General features: G+C 50.3%; 1 protein-coding gene across 1 annotated transcript; it reads left to right on the forward strand.

The window, feature by feature from the left end:
* Nucleotides 1–315: 315 nt before the first annotated feature.
* On the forward strand, nucleotides 316–2,791 carry SMIM38 (small integral membrane protein 38). The gene has a single exon (XM_053562488.1). The coding sequence runs from the start codon at nucleotides 540–542 to the stop codon at nucleotides 696–698; it is 159 nt and encodes a 52-aa protein (XP_053418463.1). The 5' UTR covers nucleotides 316–539; the 3' UTR covers nucleotides 699–2,791.
* The last annotated feature ends 12,904 nt before the right edge of the window (nucleotides 2,792–15,695 follow it).

Consider the following 15,695-nt stretch of genomic DNA (forward strand, 5'->3'; position numbering starts at 1 on the left):
CTGTGGGGCCTGCTGCCGCTGCAAAGCCTCCAGAAGTGATAGCTAATTGGGGAGAGAAAGGGCCCGATTGTCTGGCAGGGCCGGAAGAGCCGCATGGGCCGCTGAAAGCCTGAGGAGGAGGTGGCCACTGCGCCCAGCAGCTGCCGCTGGGGATGTTTGCAGATTACGTCAGCGCTGGCGAGCAGGGGCCGAGGGGACAGCTCGGGGGGCGGACTCCGGCGGCCTCCCACCCCCTAGGCCTCTGGACAATGCTGTCATTGTCGGCACAGAGAGTGGTTAATTCTGGATGAATGGTGCACGGGCCTCTTGACCAAGGAGGCCGCTAGCTGTCCCCGATCTGTCCTCTCACATGCCAGGGAGGCCCCGCTGCAGTGCGGCGGGCAGGGCTGACTGTGCAGTGGCTGTGGAGGGAATAGGGACTGTCCCTTAGGCCACAGGCTGGACTGAGCTTCCCACACGGCAGCCCCTTGGCAGTGCCAGGCCTGGACTACAGGGCTTGACTGCACCTGGAGCTGCCCTGTGTGGTCAGCGCTGAGGTCATGGCCTCCTGGCTGGGTGGCAGCACAGGGCCTGACCCACTCACAGTCTTGCTGGTTGTCATTCTGCTGGTGCGTTTCCTCCTGTGGTCCTGCCTGGGGACTTACATTGATCACCGACTGGCCCGACGGCAGCAACCCCGAAAACTCAAAGAGGACTAGGCCTCGGCAAGAAGCTGTCTCCACTGTGCTGGCCCAAGGCTGAGCTGGCCCTGGGAATGGAGGTGTTGGGGAGCAGGGCAGGCTCCTGATCCCTGCATCCCACCCTTGGGGCAGAAGAGACAGGAGATCGGAGGGGCCCAAGATGGACGGTGCCCACCCAGACTGACCCAGACTTTCCTGTGAGAGGGCTGGCCACATGGGAGATTGGAGGGGCCACCACTGCTTGTCCATCAACAGGTTATAGAATCTCCCAGAGGGTGGGTCTTGCTTTAAGTCTTTCTCTGCCTTTGACTTTATAAATTTGTTTGCAGGAAGAGGCTGGGTGAGCCAGAGGGGTCAAGAAAGGCCAGGAGGACAGATGTGACCATGTCACAAGCTGGCCCTGCCACCCCAGGCCATACCCTGTCTCTGCTCACTTCTGTCAGTGCCTGCCTCCTCCTACCTCCCAAGGGACGGATAAATGCAGGTAGCTGTCTTGGTTTTCCCAGAGCAGGCCCCTGGGAGGTTCTCTCAAAACAGACTTGTGAGACCTGAGTTCAAGTTCGGCTCTGGTTGACCCTCTGCCAAATCTCCACTTGCTTGAACCTCTGTTTCCCCATCTCAAAAATGGGCACAATAATCCCTACCTCTGTCGCCCAACAGGTTATCCTGAGGGGCAGACAAGGGAGTCGTGGGAAAGACCCCTGCCTCCTGCAAACAGCCAGGAAGGTGGAGGACAGAGTTTAGTGGGGAAGCCATGGGTGCCCCTGCTGCTCCGGCCACCTGTCACTCCACCCTACCAAGCAGCATGGAAACTCAGCGGCTCGGCTCTGCTCATGGCAGATTCAAATCCCCCAGGGAGATTCAACAAATGCTGACATCCACCCTCCGCCCTGTATCTCCTGGGATCCTTCTAGCACATTCTAGATCACAGTGAGGGTCAACAAGCTCATGTGGAATCGTGGGATGAAAGGATCAACTTGCAACAGCCTGAGGAGAAGTGTCAGCCTAGACGTTGTTCCTGGGGCTGGGCCTGGGGGCGCAGCAGCATCTTGCTTTCTGGGAGACTATGGCGGTACTAGGGACACTCACTTAGCGTCATCTGAGTCCTTTGGACACAAAGCTTTTGGAGCAGGTGATTCCTGTGCACCCCCAGAGGACCTGGGAATGTCGGTTAAGAGCAGGGTCTTAGATGGCAGTTCAGGGACTGAAGCTGCTGACAAGGACAAATAGACACGCGGGGGTGGGTATGGAGCCTCCACCTTGCAGCATCCTGGCTGAACGGACCACAGGCAGGTGAGAGCCATGGATAGTTATCACCGTTCCTGTGGCACCTGATGAACTCACCTATGCTGAGAAGATCTTTTCTTGTTGCTGTGGGACCTGCTGTGCTCAGGTCTTCAGTTCAAGAAAACTAATACAAAGGCCGGGGAGCTGGTCAGTGGGGCAGTGACCTTCTAGGGGTGGAGCCAGCGACCAAGAGAATCTTGATAGTGTGGGATGGTGCCCAGGGGACGATGACCCAGCTGAAGGTCCTTTCTCTGTAGAGTCAGCACAGGTTGTCCTCTGGTGACTGCATAAGCCAGAGGCTGAGCAGAGCTCCATTCATATCCCTGGGTCAAGGACAAGTGGCCTGGGGTAGCCTAGGGCCCTGCCTGAGGGTACCACCTGCTCACAGGGGTGGGAGCTGGAGGGATGTTCTCATTGATCTCTGAGAAAAATATTGTCCACTTAAAAAGTTACTGTGCATGATTTTGTTAATCTCTGTAAGGAAGAAAACCCACATTTGTTGTCATAGCATATTTTGATGGAGCTAGGGTGGCCGTCTGCCCCTGTTTGCCTGTCCTGTCCTGGTTTTAAAACTAGAAGTCCCATGTCCTGAGAAACCCCCAATCCTGGGCAGACCAGGTCACCCAGATGGGAGGAAGTTATGATGTGCTGAAGTTTTGCCATTTGTGGAGGGGCACATAACCTGGGTGTCCTCATGGGCACCTCCACACACACCTTGAAGTTCATCTCTCGGCCCAGTGAGCCAGGATACTGAGCTGGTGGAGGAGATATTCTTCTATTGGGGTCACCCAGTGGGAGAATAGAACCCTGAGGCTACCCCATGAAAGCACAGCAACTAGAAAGATGCAGAAGATAGGATTCTGCCAACCTTATTTGACTTCCATTTTCAGTTCAATTGGTCAATAATTTCTTTAAGTGGCATCCAAGTGTCAGCATCACAGCCTGACTCAGAGCAGGCACCCAGGCCACACTGCTTAATGGACCAGAGAATGCGCCCTGGTCTCATGTCTGGCGGTCACGGCATTTGGCTGCAAACAACAAATAAGTAGACAGAGACTTAAAGAAGAGAAGCTTTTCCTCTCTTGCCTTTCATTTTTATTTTTTTCATGCAGTGAGATGTATGGCTTTTGGCATTTCCAGGCTGCTGTGTGACAGCTTCATGATGTTATCAAGGTCTCAGACCTTTGTGAACTTGGATCTTCATGGCTACAAGAAGGCTGCTGTGACTCTAGCCATCTCACATGAGTTCCAGGCAGGAAGAGAAAGGAAAGGGTGATATAGACAGAAGGAAATGCTCTTAGAAACCCTTAGTTTTCTGTCTCATAAGCCAGAATGATGTCACATGGTGTCCCTAGATGTACACAAGGCTGCAAAATGGCATTTGTTGGCTGGGCTCATTGCCATCCTGAATAACATAAAGCAATGAAGGAAAACTGGCGATGGAGTAAGTGACTGGTGGTCTCTGCCATTGGCTGCTTGGCTGTTCCTTGTGCTTGTGGTCTTTATCCTGGACCCTATTTTGGGTATTTGAGTGTCTTCTGTGGCACCTCTCACGTCCTTCAGGAATAGCAGCTGTGCCAAGCTACCTTTGACCAGTTCAACCTGGAGTCAGAGTTGAAGTTTTCCGTGGCTCCCCATGTCCACCTGGGGCTCCTAAGAGAATCTTCCAATTAGAAAGTCTAAGGGGGAGACAGTCATGCTCCTTAGAGACACCTGGCGTGCTTTCTGCATACGCTGCAGAGACAGATGCATGTTGTGGCTCAGGGAAGGTGGACGGCGAGCAGGTGACTGATCAATGCATGACCATGGTGGGCAGTAGGCACATGAATGGATAATGTTAAGCCTGGGCTGTGTCCCCTCAGATTCTTATGTGAAACCCTAACTCCACAACACTTCAGAATGTGACTTTGTGGAGACAGGAACTTCAAAGAAGCCATTAACCCCTTTGAGCTAAAGGAAGGGTCCTCTGGATGAGCCAGCCCTGCCAACACCTCGAGGTCAGACTTCGAGCCTCCAGCACTGCAATAAATAAATATGTGCTGTTGAAGCCACCCCGTCTGTGGTCCTGTGTTATGGCAGCCTGAGCTGACTGGAACAGGTGGACTGATGTGGTCACAACCCAGCAAGCACCCATGAGTGCTTCCAATGTGCGAGGCATGAGGGCCACGGTGTCAGAGGAGACGAAGCCCCAGCCCTTGGCAGCTTGTCCTCTGTGGGATAAGGGTGGTGGGCAGAATGACCCAGACACAGATGTTAGACCTGCACTAGGTGCATGTGGCTCCTGGGCACTGAAAATGTGGCCACAGCAAATTGACGTAGGCTGTGAGTTTGAGCTGCAAACGTTACTGAAGACTTGGCCTTCTGTGTAGTAAAGGTTTCACTCCACCCAAGCAGAGGTCTGGGCTTTGCCCTTGGCTCCTGGGATGCCCTGCTTGGGGAGAGTGTCCTCGTTTACTGTTATAAGGGGGCTTGGTATCCTATTGACCTCTGCAGGGCTGGAGATTAAAGGTTAGCAACAGGGGCAGTCTGCTATGTCTGGGTGAGTGAACTCCAGTAAGAACTCTGGACACCAATGCTCAGGGGACGTCCCTGGTTGGCAATACTTGGCATGTTGTCAAGTACCACTGCTGTGGGCAGTTCACGTGGCCACACCTCCATTGGGACATGGAAATCGGCCTCACTATGCATGGAACTTCCTGGGACTCTGCCCAGGCATCTCTTCTCTTGGTTAATTATTATATTATATTCATTTCATTTCATTTTTTGAGACAGTCTTCCTCTGTCACCTGGGCTAGAGTGCCGTGGTGTCATCATAGCTCACAGCAACCTCAAACACCTGGGTTCAAGCAACTGTTTTGACTCAGCCCCCTGAGTAGCTGGGACTACAGGGGCCCTCATAACTCCTGGCTAATTTTTCTGTTTTTAGTAGAGACAGGGTCTTGCTTAGGCTGGTTTCAAACTTCTGGTCTCAAGGGAGCCTCTCGTCTCAGCCCCTTGGCTGATTTTAATCTGTATGATAAACTATTACTGAGACTATAACAGTGTTCAGTGAATTCTGCTTCCTTTTAACAGTTGTTGAAACCAAGAATGAACTTGGAGACATCACAAGTGAGGGTGGTCTTGAGAACTAGTTCTCAAATTCTGGGTCTCCCTTCCCTGCTCCTCCTCCCCATTTCCCTGCAAACTGCAGAGGGCACGCCATCCAGAGTGAGTCCGTCCTCCAGCCCACGGCCATCTACACCATCCAGAGTGAGTCCGTCCTCCAGCCTGTGGCCGTCCATGCTGTCCACAGTGAGTCCGTCCTCCAGCCTGTGGCCGTCCACGCCATCAAGAGTGAGTCCGTCCTCGAGCCCACGGCCATCTACACCATCCACAGTGAGTCTGTCCTCCAGCCTGTGGCTGTCCACGCCATCAAGAGTGAGTCTGTCCTCGAGCCCACGGCCATCTACACCATCCATAGTGAGTCCGTCCTCCAGCCTGTGGCTGTCCACACCATCAAGAGTGAGTCCGTCCTCCAGCCCACGGCCATCTACACCATCCATAGTGAGTCTGTCCTCCAGCCTGTGGCCGTCCACGCCGTCCACAGTGAGTCCGTCCTCCAGCCTGTGGCCGTCCATGCCATCAAGAGTGAGTCTGTCCTCCAGCCCACGGCCATCTACACCATCCACAGTGAGTCTGTCCTCCAGCCTGTGGCCGTCCACACTGTCCACAGTGAGTCTGTCCTCCAGCCTGTGGCCGTCCATGCTGTCCACAGTGAGTCCGTCCTCCAGCCCACGGCCATCTACACCATCCACAGTGAGTCTGTCCTCCAGCCTGTGGCCGTCCATGCCGTCCACAGTGAGTCCGTCCTCCAGCCTGTGGCTGTCCACGCCATCAAGACTGAGTCCGTCCTCCAGCCCACGGCCATCTACACCATCCATAGTGAGTCCGTCCTCCAGCCTGTGGCCGTCCACGCCATCAAGACTGAGTTCGTCCTCCAGCCCACGGCCATCTACACCATCCATAGTGAGTCCGTCCTCCAGCCTGTGGCCGTCCACGCTGTCCACAGTGAGTCTGTCCTCCAGCCTGTGGCCGTCCATGCCATCCACAGTGAGTCCGTCCTCCAGCCTGTGGCTGTCCACGCCATCAAGACTGAGTCTGTCCTCCAGCCCGCAGCCATCCACGTCGTCCACAGTGAGTCTGTCCTTCAGCCCGCGGCCGTCCACGCCGTCAACAGTGAGTCCGTGTTCCAGCCTGCGGCCGTCCACGCTGTGCACAGTGAGTCCGTCCTCCAGCCGCAGCTGTCCACACCGTCCACAGTGAGTCCGTCCTCCAGCCTGTGGCTGTCCACGCCATCAAGACTGAGTCCGGGGCGGCGCCTGTGGCTCAGTGAGTAGGGTGCCGGTCCCATATGCCGGAGGTGGCGGGTTCAAACCCAGCCCCTGCCTAAAAAACCACAAAAAAAAAAAAAAAAAAAAAGACTGAATCCGTCCTCCAGCCTGCAGCCGTCCATGCCGTCCACAGTGAGTCTGTCCTTCAGCCCGTGGCCGTCCACGCCGTCAACAGTGAGTCCGTGTTCCAGCCTGTGGCCGTCCACGCTGTGCACAGTGAGTCCGTCCTCCAGCCCACAGCTGTCCATGCCGTCCACAGTGAGTCCGTCCTCCAGCCTGCGACTGTCTACTCTTCTTCCTCAGTGATGCTCATGGCACCCGCATTTCTTGTCTGGCCCAGAGCTGCTCCAAGTGCTTCTGAGCAAACACAAGTGTCTCCCCCACTGACCTCTCTCCCACACATTTGGGAGCATGTTATATGTCCTTTTCTTATTGCCCCATGTTATTTGTTGTGGGTTTTCTTGGTTTTGTATAGTGAGCATGTATTTTTTAGAAGAAGACACAGTGGGAGACACACATCACAGAAGCGCAGTGAGCTGGGCTCAGGGACCCGCGTGCCTCTGGTGGGGGCTCAGGGTGGCCCTTTCCTTCTGTTTTTAAGGGGCAAAGGGTCTGAGCCAGCAGGGAACCGGGACACAGCTGGGACCCCCCCAGTCCTAGGCACCCTTGTCATCACTAGGAATTCCTCATACTCGTTCCCCCAGAAACAGTCACACATCCTGGGAGAGTGTTGGTCCTTCTGGGCCCTCAGCTTTCCTGGGCTCTTCTCCTCTGGAGAGGATGAGCGAGGAAGGACACAGCTAGGCAGACACAACAGTGGGCAGGTGGCCTGTGGCTGTGGCCAGCCTGCACAGGGGGAGGACAGCAAGGTGGTGGTCTTGTCTGTGCCTCCTCCCCTGCACGGGACACAACACATACCATCTTCTGCCATGGCCATCTCCTCTGAGGGTGTGTCCTGGCCTATGGAGACAGTTATTTTGGCGAGGCAGCGGGCATGGAGCGACTGCTGCCCTCTCAGCCCCGTGTGGGCCCCCTGTGCACCTGCCCCTCCCTGCAGGGCCTCATGCGCCAGCCCAGGAGCAGCCACAGAGCCCCCATGGTGGAGATGAGTCACTGGTTCTAAAAATAGAATGAGTTAAGTCATGAAATAGTGTATTTCCTTTTTAAGCCAGATGTGCTGCTCAGGGAACCCCAGCAGCCCGGGTAGGCGAGTGGGTGGGAACTATCCCTGGGGCCTGGAGGCTGGGGCTGTGGGGCTGCTGGACTCATCCCTTTGCTTGTCTGGTCTGCTGGGATTAGTGCCCTGCAGGCTCCAGGCTTATTGCGGGCTGCTTGCTGGCAGAGTGGGATAAATGGGTGACACATAATTAATACCCACATTGGGGGGCAGTCCTAAAGCTACAGGAGAGAGCAAAGTGCTATGGGAACACACACAGTGCGGGGCCGGTGGTCTCTCTCAGGGTCTGCAGATGGCTTTCTGGGGAGGTGTCCTTAGAGGTAGGACTTGGGGACAGGTAGGTAGGGAAGGAATAGTGTTCTAGGCACAAGGAACAGTGTGAGTGGGGCCTGGATGCTGGAGAGCACACAGCAAGGTCAGGACAGGATCCTCACCAGGCTTCTCAGGTCATCTGGGGAGCTGGTGGCACATGCAGGTTCCTAGGCTCCCAGAGCAGCCAGATTCGCGTCTCCAAGTCCGGAGTGCAGGAACGTGACTAACAAGACCCTCAGTGATTCTTATTCTTGCCAAAGCTTGAGACCCTCTGGCTGGATGCCGAGTGCATAGACGGGGTGAGGGTGTACCACCAAAAGGCAGGCTGGGTCCAAATTGTTAGGGCTTGGAAGCTTGCCTGGGAGTTTGGACTTTGGTGCACAGACAGAGGGGAGCCCTTGGGCTTTTAAGTGAAGCACGGATGCTCCTGACTGTGTGCGGAGAATGGTCCCTGGAACAATGAAGGTGCTTGGTTGGTGGCGGGTTCTCGGGGTCAGAGGGCTGGTAGAAGCCTGGGTGGAGGTGGAGGGGCCAGGCCATGACAGCGATGTGCCAGGAAGGGTCTGGGGTTTGAGAGGGCTGCAGGGACAGGATTTGGTCTCTACCCCTGGTTTAGGGGCGAGCCCTGCCACAGTCACCAGGGCTGCTAGCAGGAATGACATGCTTGTTATCAGGAGCACAGGAGGAGGGAGGAGGGACAGGGAAGAGGGAAAGGAGGAGTGGGAGGAGGGGGATGTTTTGGGCCACAGTGTCAGGGCAGAGGGTTTCTGGGGTCTGGGGCCCAGAGGACTGAGGGGTGTTTGGGGAAGTCCTTGGAGAAAGCGCAGCAAAGGGTGGCCTTCAGGCTGCCCAGGGACCTCAGGTGTGGTGCTGGGGGGAGGGGATCCTGTGCAGGTTTGCCCGGGGGGGAGGAGTTGCTCTGGGTACCCTTGTGTTATGGACACGTGTTTCAACCTCATGGGTCCCAGGTCCTGTTTATAAGAAGGGGACAGGACAACTTTGTTCCCAAAGCCCTTAGAACATAGGCTGTGCACCAAGAGCTGTGGCAGGTGGCATTAAGGCTTTTTAATGAAGTCCCAGATCTTCCCTGGGCTGTGTGCTCCTCTGTGTCAGCTGGAACTTCTCTGTCTCAAGAATCTGGCTGAAGCCATAAAGCTGAGACCAATAACCAATAAGAGTCCCCCTGTTCTTGAGACGCACACACATCCCCGCACCTGTCTTCCTGAGACTGCAGGTAGGGTCTACTCTCCAGCTGGAAGAGACCAGAAAATGGTGGGGCTCTGGGGGGTGGGGGTGGGGCGTTCATTAGTGAGCAGCACTGAGGGCCACGCCCAGGTGGGAGGGAACCACTGAAGGCCACACCCAGGTGGGAGGGAACCACTGAAGGCCACGCCCAGGTGGGAGGGAACCACTGAAGGCCACGCCCAGGTGGGAGGAGCTACGAAACACAGCCCCCCCTGAGCCAGAGCTTCACGCTCTGTACTTTCAGTTACCTAAAGTCAACCTGGGTCTGAAAATATTAAATGGAAAATTACAGAAATATTTAAATTGTAATCCCTTCTGGGTAGCATGATGAAATCCCATGCCCTCCTGCTCCGACCCCCGGGTGTGAACCATCCTTTTGTCTGTCACCCACTGATGTCAGTGTAGCTGCCGGAGAGGAGAAGAGCCGTCCAGGTGATCGGTCATGAGACGCAGTGTGGTGTTCAAGTTACCCTGGTTTTATTTAATAAGGCCCCAAAGTGCAAGTGTGGTGATGCTGGGTACTGTTATAATTGTTCTATTTTACTATCAGTTACTGTTATTAATTTCTTCCTGTGGCTAATTCATACATTAAACTCTATCATAGGTATGTATATGTAGGAAAAAATACAGTATACATAAGCTCTGGTGCCATCCAGGGTTCCAGACATCCACTGGGGGTCCCAGAATGTATCCTCTCAGATGAGGGGGCTGTGTACTCATGGGGACCGAGATGTGGAGTGGTGGCCCAGGACTGTGTGGGCTCAGGACGTGATGTGGTAGGAGAGGGTTTGGCAGGGCTCGGCTAACACGGAGGAAAGAGATGAACTTCTATCTTGTTTGTGCCATGTTGGGGCTCTTTATTACAGCTGCTCAACCCTGACTAACCCAGCAGGGGTGGGCGGTTGTTATGGGGCCAGGGGAAACTGAGGAAGGAACTGAGGACATCTCAAGAGGACGTCAGTTCAGCGTGCAGCCTGCCAGGGTAAGGCCAGCACCCATGGTTAGCATCTGTAGGGTGAAGATTTAGGGGTGAAATGGCCATGTGAGGCCAGTGGGAAAGGACACTGTGTACATGTGGGCCCCTAAAGACCCCACAGAGGTGGCCCAGACAGTGCCAGAATCTTCTCTCACTCCAGGGGCTGCATTATAGCAATGCCAGCCAGGGCCAGGGGACTCTCCCCCAGACCCCACCCTCCCCCAGGCCCCAGCATCCTAGCATGGAGATCTGATAGCAGCTGAGGGAGGGGGAGGAGGAGAGGACAGACTGGTCTTGAGGGTCAGCCTGGGCCACAGTGTGAGATGCTGAGAAAGTGTTCAATCAACTGGACTCGTCAATCCCTAAAATGTGTGTTAATCACCAAAATGAATCTGTTCTCATGCATGAAAATGACTGAGACACTCTGGGCTTGTACCCAAACATCACCGAGGAGAAGGGAGATTGAATAGAGTGAGATGAACGCAGAGGACAGAAGCAGACCAAGGCTTTGCCTGTCCGTGAATCTTTGTTGGGAGGGCATCCCCTGACCAGGATGCCCTTCCAGCAAACCTCTGCATTCAACCTCCTCACTCTGCCCTGCCTCTGACCAGAGAGTCCGGAAGTGCCAGGACATGCGAGCACCCTCTGTGACATCTAAGGTGCTGCTCTCCCCTCCAGATGCCCTCAATAGCAGGGTGGGGGTGGGCTTGGCAGGAATAAATGTGGGAGGGGATACTCTTGGGTGCCTAGTTGGGGTGTCCTCGTGGAGGTGGAGTGTTTCAGAATCCACCTTGTGTAAAGCCTTCTGCTCAGAGGGTCTGAAGCAAGCTGGGGTAGGCTGGGGACAAGCTGATGACATGTCCCCGGTGCCCGGAGTGGGCCACCTCCAGCTGCTTAAGCAACCCTGGTGATGACCTGAACATTGACAACAGCGGGTTTCTCGAGAGGTCCCCAGAAAATATCCTTCCTGTTGTCTCCCCCACATCCCCAGACCCTGCCCCAAGGTATCTGGTGAGTGTTTACCAGGGTGGTGTGGACAGCTTGTGGTCCCACCCCTGGGCCCGAGCACGTGCCTGTCAGCCGGCTCCTTTCCAGGGAATTGGCCAGGGGCCAGCAGGAGAGGAGAGAAGCCTTCTGACAGGTGGCTCCTGGCCCAGGGGTCCATTTTTAGCTCCCAGCACGTGGACAAGCAGAGCAGGACACATCTGGAAGGGAGAAGTCAGGATGGAGGGAAAAAGTAGCTAAGTGCAGAGGCTGAATCCGGGGACAGAGATGCTGCTCCCACAGCCTCTGTGGTGGCTGTGGCCGAGCTGCAAATTCCTGGGAGCCAACAGGAGCAGTGAGAGAAGGAAAGGTTCAGAGAGTAACGGTTTCCCCAGCCATCACTGTCAAACTTGCCACTAGGGGCTTCACCTAGAAGTCACTGGGAGTTACTGTGACTGGATTAGGGTTCTTCAGCGAGTGAGCAGAGCCAATAAGATACACACACATAGAGAAAGAGATTTCTTTTCTTTTCTTTCTTTTTCTTTTTTTTTAATTGTCAAATCATAGCTGTGTACATTAGTGCAATCAAGGGGTACAATGTGCTGGTTTCATATACAATCTGAAATATTCTCTTCAAACTGTTCAACGTAGCCTTCATGGCATTTTCTTGGTTATTGTATGTAGACATTTGTATTCTGCATTTAGTAAGTTTCGCCTGTACCCATTCTAAGATGCACCGTAGGTGTGGCCCCACCCATTACTCTCCCTCCACCCTAACCTCCCCCCTCCCTTCCCCTTCCTTGGCCCTTTCCCCATAGTCTTGTGCTATAGTTGGGCTATAGCCTTCATGTGAAAGCTATAAATTAGCTTCATAATAGGGCTGAGTACATTGGATACTTTTTCTTCCATTCCTGAGATACTTTGCTAAGAAGAATATGTTCCAGCTCCATCCATGTAGACATGAAAGAGGTAAAGTCTCCATCTTTCTTTAAGACTGCATAATATTCCATGGTATACATGTACCACAATTTGCTAGTCCATTCGTGGGTCCATGGGCACTTGGGCTTCTTCCATGACTTAGCAATTATGAATTGGGCTGCAATAAACATTCTGGTACAGATGTCTTTGTTATATTGTGATTTTTGGTCTTCTGGGTATAAACCTAGTAAAGGAATTATAGGATCGAATGGCAGGTCTATTTTTAGGTCTCTAAGTATTCTCCAAACATCCTTCCAGAAGGAAAGTATTAGTGTGCATTCCCACCAGCAGTGTAGAAGTGTGCCCTTTTCTCCACATCCACGCCAACATCTCTGGCTTTGGGATTTTGTTATGTGGGCTACTCTTACTGGGGTTAGGTGCTATCTCAAAGTAGTTTTGATTTGCATTTCTCTGATGATTAAGGATGATGAGCTTTTTTTCATGTGTTTGTAGATCGTGCGTCTGTCTTCTTTAAAGAAGTTTCTCTTCAAGTCCCTTGCCCACCCTGAGATGGGATCACGTGTTTGAGTTCTCTGTGGATTCTGGTTATTAGACCTTTATTGGAGATATAACCTGCAAATATTTTCTCCCATTCTGAGGGCTATCTGCTTGCTTTACTTACTATGTTCTTGGCTGTGCAGAAACTTTTTAGTTTGATCAGGTCCCAGTAATGTATTTTTGATACTGCTTCAATTGCCTGGGGAGTCCTCCTCATAAAATATTCACCCAGGCCAATTCCTTCAAGAGTTTTTCCTGTACTTTCTTCAAGTATTTTTATAGTTTCATGTCTTAAGTTTAAATCTTTTATCCAATGAGAGTCTATCTTAGTTAATGGTGAAAGGTGTGGGTCCAGTTTCAGTCTTGTACAGATCGCCAACCAGTTAACCCAGTACCATTTGCTAAATAGGGAATCTTTTCCCCACTGAATGTTTTTAATTGGCTTGTCAAAGATCAAATAACGGTAAGTAGCTGGATTCATCTCTTGGTTCTCTATTCTGTTCCAGACATCTACTTCTCTGTTTTTGTGCCAATACCATGCTGTTTTGATCACTATTGATTTATAGTATAGTCTCAGGTCTGGTAGCGTGATTCCTCCTGCTGTGATTTTATTGCTAAGTAATGTTTTGGCTATTCGAGGTTTTTTCTGATTTCATATAAAACAAAGTATTATTTTTTCAAGATCTTTAAAATATGACAATGGAGCTTTAATAGGAATTGCATTAAAATTATATATTGCTTTGGGTAGTATAGACATTTTAACAATGTTGATTCTTCCCAGCCGTGAGCATGGTATGTTTTTCCATTTGTTAACATCTTCAGCTATTTTGTTTCTTAAAGTTTCATAGTTCTCTTTGTAGAGATCTTTCTCGTCCTTTGTTAGGTATACTCCCAAATATTTCATCTTCTTTGGCACTACTGTGAAAGGAATAGAGTCCTTGACTGTTTGTTCGGCTTGGTTATTGTTGGTATATATAAAGGCTACAGATTTATGGGTGTTGATTTTGTAGCCTGAGACATTACTGTATTCCTTGATCACTTCTAAAAGTTTTGTAGTAGAATCCCTAGTGTTTTCCAGATATACAATCATGTCATCTGTGAAGAGTGAAAGTTTGATCTCTTCTGACCCTATGTGGATACCCTTGATCGCCTTTTCTTCCCTAATTGCAATGGCTAAAACTTCCATTACAATGTTAAAGAGCAATGGAGACAATGGGCAACCTTGCCTGGTTCCTGATCTAAGTGGAAATGATTTCAATTTAACTCCGTTCAATACGATATTGGCTGTGGGTTTGCTGTAGATGGCCTCTATTAGTTTAAGAAATGTCCCTTCTATACCAATTTTCTTAAGTGTTCTGATCATGAAGGGATGCTGGATATTATCAAAAGCTTTTTCTGCATCAATTGAAAGAATCATATGGTCCTTATTTTTTAGTTTGTTTATGTGCTGAATTACATTTATAGATTTATGTATATTGAACCAGCCTTGAGACCCTGGGATAAATCCCACTTGGTTGTGGTGTATAAGTTTTTTGACGTGTTGTTGGATTCTGTTTGTTAGGATCTTATTGAGTATTTTAGCATCAATATTCATTAGTGATATTGGTCTATAATTTTCTTTTCTTGTTGGGTCTTTCCCTGGTTTTGTGATCAAGGTGATGTTTGCTTCATAGAATGTGTTGGGTAATATTCCTTCTTTTTCTATATTTTGGAAGAGGTTTAGTAATATAGATATTAGTTCTTCTTTAAAGTTTGGTAGAATTCTGATGTAAAGCCGTCTGGTTCTGGGCTTTTCTTTTTAGGAAGATTTTGTATAGTTGATGCTATTTCAGAACTTGATATAGGCCTGTTCAACATTTCCACTTCATTCTGGCTAAGTCTTGGTAGGTGGCGTACTTCCAGGTATTGGTCAATTTCTTTCAGATTTTCATATTTCTGAGAGTAGAGTTTCTTATAGTATTCGTTAAGGATTTTTTGAATTTCTGAGGGGTCTGTTGTTATTTCATCGTTACCATTTCTGATTGATGAAATTAGAGATTTTACTCTTTTTTTCCTGGTTAGGTTGGCCAAAGGTTTATCTATTTTATTGATCTTTTCAAAAAACCAACTTTTGGATTTATTGATCTGTTGTACATGTCTTTTGTTTTCAATTTCATTTAATTCTGCTCTGATTTTGGTTATTTCTTTTCTTCTGCTGGGTTTGGGGTTGGAGTGTTCTTCCTTCTCCAGTTGCTTGAGATGTCCCATTAAGTTATTAACCTCCTCTCTTTCCGTTTTCTTGAGGAAGGCTTGCGGTGCTATAAATTTCCCTCTTAGGACTGCCTTTGCAGTATCCCAGAGGTTCTGGTAATTCGTGTCTTGATTGTTGTTTTGTTCCAAAAATCCTTCTTAATCTCGTCTATAACCATCTATCCTTCAGCATAAGGTTGTTTAGCTTCCATGTTTTTGTATGGGTATGCAGGTTCTTGTTGTTATTGAGTTCAACTTTTATTCCATGATGGTCTGAGAAGATGCAAGAAATAATTTCTATTTTTTAAAATTTGCTGACGTTAAATTTGTGGCCTAGGATTTGGTCAATTTTGGAGCATGTTCTGTGGGCTGATGAGAAGAATGTGTATTTAGTTTTGTTGGGATGAAATGTTCTGTAGATGTCTCTTAAGTCCAGATGTTGAATGGTTAAGTTTAAATCTAAAATTTCTTTGCTTAGCTTCTTTTTGGAGGATCTATCCAGCACTGCTAAAGGGGTGTTAAAATCTCCAACTACTATGGAAGTGGAGGAAATCAAGTTGCTCATGTCTGTTAGAGTTTCTCTTATAAATTGAGGTGCGTTCTGGTTGGGTGCATAAACATTAATAATTGAAATCTCATCATATTGAGTATTACCTTTAACAAATATGAAGTGTCCATCCTTATCCTTCCTTATTTGGGTTGGTTTAAAGCCTATTGCATCTGCGAATAGGATTGCAATGCCTGCTTTTTTCTGCTTTCCATTTGCCTGAAGTGTAGATGACCATCCCTTCACCTTGAGTCTATATTTGTCTTTTAATGTAAGATGCAATTCTTGTAGGCAGTAGATATCTGGCTTGAGTTTTTGTATCCAGTCAGCCAACCTGTGCCTCTTTAGAGGACAATTTAAACCATTCACATTAATTGAGAATATTGATAAGCCTTTCGAGAGTCTGGTGGAC

The sequence above is a fragment of the Nycticebus coucang genome, chromosome 14 (assembly GCF_027406575.1).
Source record: "Nycticebus coucang isolate mNycCou1 chromosome 14, mNycCou1.pri, whole genome shotgun sequence".
Taxonomy (NCBI): Eukaryota; Metazoa; Chordata; class Mammalia; order Primates; family Lorisidae; genus Nycticebus; species Nycticebus coucang.